This window comes from Adiantum capillus-veneris, chromosome 2 (genome assembly GCF_014529385.1).
Source record: "Adiantum capillus-veneris isolate H3 chromosome 2, ASM1452938v2, whole genome shotgun sequence".
Taxonomy (NCBI): domain Eukaryota; kingdom Viridiplantae; phylum Streptophyta; class Polypodiopsida; order Polypodiales; family Pteridaceae; genus Adiantum; species Adiantum capillus-veneris.
In genome coordinates, this window is record NC_140932.1 from 149,913,785 (window position 1) to 149,918,759 (window position 4,975).

At 43.2% G+C, this 4,975-nt stretch overlaps 1 protein-coding gene across 1 annotated transcript; it reads right to left on the reverse strand.

The window, feature by feature from the left end:
- Positions 1–297: 297 nt before the first annotated feature.
- LOC147463844 (dirigent protein 8-like) lies at positions 298–1,407 on the reverse strand. The gene has a single exon (XM_086529640.1). The coding sequence runs from the start codon at positions 1,161–1,163 to the stop codon at positions 606–608; it is 558 nt and encodes a 185-aa protein (XP_086385766.1). The 5' UTR covers positions 1,164–1,407; the 3' UTR covers positions 298–605.
- Positions 1,408–4,975: the final 3,568 nt, after the last annotated feature.

Consider the following 4,975-nt stretch of genomic DNA (forward strand, 5'->3'; position numbering starts at 1 on the left):
ATAGACTGTACATGTAGAAAGAGAGTATTGACAATGTTCCACCTAGAAGAGAAGATAGATCTATGAGAATAGAGGCGATGTTTCCTTGGCCGTAGCAATGCGCGGGTCACATACTAGTTTCTCATGAAACCTAGCGCGTGAGTGTGTGTTTGTGTTGGAAGGCAGAGAGAGAGAGAGAGAGAGACTTTGTATGCTTTTGTATCGTTGATTTTCTTTTAGTAGTTACATTCTTTAGTGGCATAAAAGGTGGGCCGTTTTTCTTTGTGAATGAATTGTTAAAATGACATTATGTACTCATTATCTCGTTCAATCTTTAAAGCCTTATTGCCTCAAGCAGTGCAGATAAATGAAAAGTACAATGGGCTCACATGGTAAATGCAAACACGATCCATCAAGAGAATGCAAGCATGAGGAGGAGGAGAATACTACGCGAGTCGCCAAAAGTAGCGATCGTGCGTCAACGGCGTAATATGATTGGTTTTTGAGTACCTTGAAACATGGGGATACCAATTGCAGATGTAAAGGTGTAAATTACATTATGAAATGTGGCCATTAGCCCCACCTAAAGCAAGTTTTGCAATGGTGGAGTCCTCACAAATTGGGTGCTAATACTTGAGATCTAGCTTGTAATGGAACCAAGAGACAGTGTGGCTGTCGATAATGTTGGTGGAGACGAGGGTTTGCTCGGCAACTCCACGGGCGAAGGCAAAGTCACCGGTGCCGCCGACGATTGGGGCATATTTGATGGTGTCGGTGGCAACGTCGATGCCGAGCAAGCTGAGGGTGCCATTGTAGTGGGCGGTGGTGAAGGAGAAGGTTTGGACAAGGAAGAGGGTGAGGATGGATTGGCCAGTATTGCCATACCAGCCTTGGACGTGGCCAATGTTGAGGGTGTTGTTGAGGGAGGGGGTGCTGGTGAGGGGGTTGTCGAAGGTGTGGATATCCCCGAAGGCAAAGGGTTGGTATTGGTCGGGTGAGGCGGACAAAATGGCGGTAAAGGGGGCCGGGTTGTTCACAAAGCTTCTGTTTTGGACGGCGATGTACATGTAGAACTCAAGATGACTGGGCTGCGTGGCGGCCGAGCTCTCTTGCACCAATATGCCCGCTGTAGAAAGAGAAAGCGCCACCATCAGAGCTGCCGGTAGGAGCTGCCTGCGCTCCATCGCTGCCTGTGTTGTGTGTGTGTGTGAGAGAGAGAGAGAGAGAGAGAGAGAGAGAGAGATTGAAGGAGCGCCTTTGTGGTCTGTGGTGATGCATCTGCTAAGGCAATCTCCTTCACAGTGAGGGCAACTAGTGGGCGGAGAAAGAATGAGGACCAGTGGCGAGCTTTGCGCAATGATGAGCAGCAACTGAATAACGAGGATGAGCGGCGGCCAGTCTATTTGCGCAAGCGCAACATGGAGAATGCATGTTAAAAAGGGCAGGTACCTCAACGAATGACGATTCCGCAATAGCCAGGTAGCAACGAGAGCCACAAACCATGGAGGTACAACAATCGACTAAGGAAGGATGTTTTTGGCATGGCCTCAAAGGGGCGGTGAGACCTTAGTGATGTGTTCTCTTTTTTCTAACCGGAATGCTTGGTTAGCTAAGTTCCCATTGAAAAAGATTGAGCAAAGTATTAAAAAACTATATACGCCATTTCAACATTTTTCAAATGAATGGAAAAAATCAATAAGTTCTATTATTTGATGCTATTAATTATGTCTAACATATTTATTAATTGGGAGGTGAAACATTAAAATGAAACACAGAGAGAGAGAGAGAGAGAGTTTTTCATCAAAACGTGTTAGTTTTTTTACCTGAAAGCGTGTTTGAGATATCGATTGTAGTGTTTTAGAGGTGTACCTCACAAAAAACCACAACGAGGGTTAGAGTTTTGTCAATATCAATGTTTGCAATCATAGAAGATGTCAATGTTATTAATTTTTTGTTGTTTTATTTTTTTGTTTCAGAAAAAAAAAGAAAACATGCAGATCTCCTTGCATGGGGAGTTTGCACAGTCCTCCCCAATTTTTATAATACGAGGGAATGTGCCATTTCGACGACAGCATGCAATTTTTAATGCGTTCATTAACTGCGATCTTAGTGTCAAAAATCAAGAAATGGTAATGCTTACTCACCGTGCGATTATCGTTGATGCATGTAGGTTACATATAACCTTTTGTGTGACCGCTATGTCCTAACCAAACATGATAGTGGAGGCGGAGTGGACATTGCAAAGCTTGAATTAAGCTGTGTCACCAAGCTGTGGTATGGAAGAGCCGAGATGGCTCTTTTACAGTGGCAGAGGACCATTGCAGTAGGGGGCCCTTTATCCTCTTATAAGAGCACTCCAAGAGACTTTAGAGAGAAACCTCAACTTGCATCCAATTTGTTCGTATGCATTTGAATGCATTTGAAGAGAGCAAAGGCTTTTCTTTTGTATTTGGTTAAAACATCCCAGAGCTTCCTTGCCATAGCCATGCTTTTGACTACTCATCATGCTCTTCATGTCTATGCTTGATTTGTGTTGCCCTTATTGCTTCTCTCCTAGAGTTGTTAGTGGATTTTTTGCCTCTCTATGGATATTTGTTGACACCACAATTGACATACATATCGATCAAGGTACACTTACCAGTATGATCCTAAATATGCGACTTGTCGATGTGAAGCAACATAGCTCACTGTTGACTTTGTACAAATCCTTCTTTTGAGCATCTGCTCTTTGTTCAAATGCATGAAGACCATGATCAAGACTCAAGTACTTTTGGTGCTTTTGAAGTGCACCACATCTAGCATACATGTCGACCAAGGCAATGCTAAACGTCTTTTCAAGAGCATCTTGCTTAGAGCCACATGCCTTCAAGATGCACATGTAGGTGATAGCGTTTGGAGAAATGCTTTGGCTTTGCACCTATTGAAAACAGCTAGAGCTTCCTGGTCCAACCCTTGTCAGGTATATCATGCAATTAGTGCGTTCCAAAAGACGACACCCCGCACAAGAGCACCACATTTGGTGCGCATATCGACCAAGGCATTAGCAATTTTTTACAATAGCCCCTGACTAACAATATTAGAGTGAATTTTAACAATAACAACGTGAAGTTTCAGCCCAATATATCAGTATCTTGCGTACAACCACATGCCTTCAAGATGCACGCATATGTGATTACATCTGGAGAGAGGCTCTCGCTTTGCATCCGTTGAAAACATCCCAAATCTTTTTGGCCAAGCTCTCATCGTGCGTATCTTGCAATCAATGCACTCCAAGAGATGGCATTCCATACAAGGAGCTCCTCAGGTACGTTTTGTGATTTCTGAAGTGCACCACATTCAGCTTACGTATCGACCAAGGCATGGCCAAGCACGACAACTTTTTGCAACAGCCCTTGACTAAGAATATCAATGTGAATTTTTAAGTCCATATCAACATCTTGTGTAGAGCCACATGCATTCAAGATGCACGCGTAGGTGATTTCATCTGGACAAAGGCCCTCACTTTCCATCCGCTGAAATAGCCTAGAGCGTTTTGTCCCTTCTTCTGTTGTGCGTATCCCACAATCAATTAACACATTTCCGAATCGTAGGCTCCTCAAGCACCTGTTGAAAGCAGCCGGCCAGAACTTCTTGACCCGGCTCTGTCGAACAATCAATGCGTTCCAAAAGACAACATCCCGCACCACATTTGCATACATATTGACCAAGGCATTGCCAAGCACGGTAATCTTTTGCAACAGCCCCTGACTCACAATATCAGAGTGAATTCTTAAGCCCATATCGGCATCTTGTGAACAACCACATGCCTTCAAGATGCCTGCGGTGTATGTGACTACATCTCGAGAGAGGCCCTCACTTCGTATCCACTAAAAATGGCTTGGAGATTTCTGGCCCTGGTCCTGTTACGTGTATCCCACAATCAATGCACTTCAAGAGACGACATTCCGGATAGGAAGCTCCTTAGGCACGTTTTTTGCTTTCTGAAGTGCACCACATTTAGCTTACGTATCGACCAAGGCATGGCCAAGCAGGACAATGTTCTGCAAACAGCACCACTTGACGAACAATATCAGAGTGAATTTTTAAGCCCATGTCAACATCTTGCGTAGAGAAATATCCCTTCAAGATGCATGCGTAGGTAATTTCATCTGCACAAAGGCCCTCAATTTTCACTAAAAACATCCTAGAGCTTTCTGTCCCTGCAATCAGGTAACGCTTTGCATCCATTGAAAACAGCCTAGAGCTTTCTGTCCTACTCCTGTTGTGCATATCCTGCAATCATTTAACGCCGTTTCAAATAGTAAGGTCCTCAAGCACCTGTTGAAAACAACCTAGAGCTTCCTAGCATGTAGAACATATCCTGCAACAATCAGTGCGCATACGTATCAACCATGATGCATGCATAGATGATTGCATCCACTATAAACAGACTAGAGCTTTCTCCTATTGGGAGAATCTTGCAATCAGTTTTGTTAGCAGCAAGCTAATCCAAGTAACATTTTTTGGGAGCTTTTATTGTAAAAAGTCTTATTCTTTTGATAAATTGAGAATATTGTAACTCCTATTTTCCAGGTGGATATTGTAATCAATGAGCCGAGGCTATAAGCTTCTAGAATCTATCAATTTACCCTTAGCCAGATGATTAGATTTTGACCAAAGAAACCTTGGCTAAGGCATAAATGCCAATTTTTGTAATTTATTATTAAGTTTTGGATAAGAAACACATAGCGTGAGCTAACGGCACTCACTTCTCTCCTTCTCATTATGCTTCCTACTTCCTTGTCGGTTGTCACATTGCAGTGATGTCTGTTGCATTGCAACCGCAGGTAAGAGATCTACGCATTGACGCAAACATATCATGGTAAATTGTAGCTTTTGGCATCGCCAATCCATGGCCTAATTTCATCATAAGTAGTAATTTAAGCTAGGAAATCACAAAATAAGCATAGGCGGGGTATTTGGGTATCATAGCTAAGCATTTAAATGCATTCGGGTT

Excerpts from the sequence above, each read along its gene's own strand:
- LOC147463844 (XM_086529640.1), bottom strand. The coding sequence starts at position 1,163 with ATGGAGCGCAGGCAGCTCCTACCGGCAGCTCTGATGGTGGCGCTTTCT.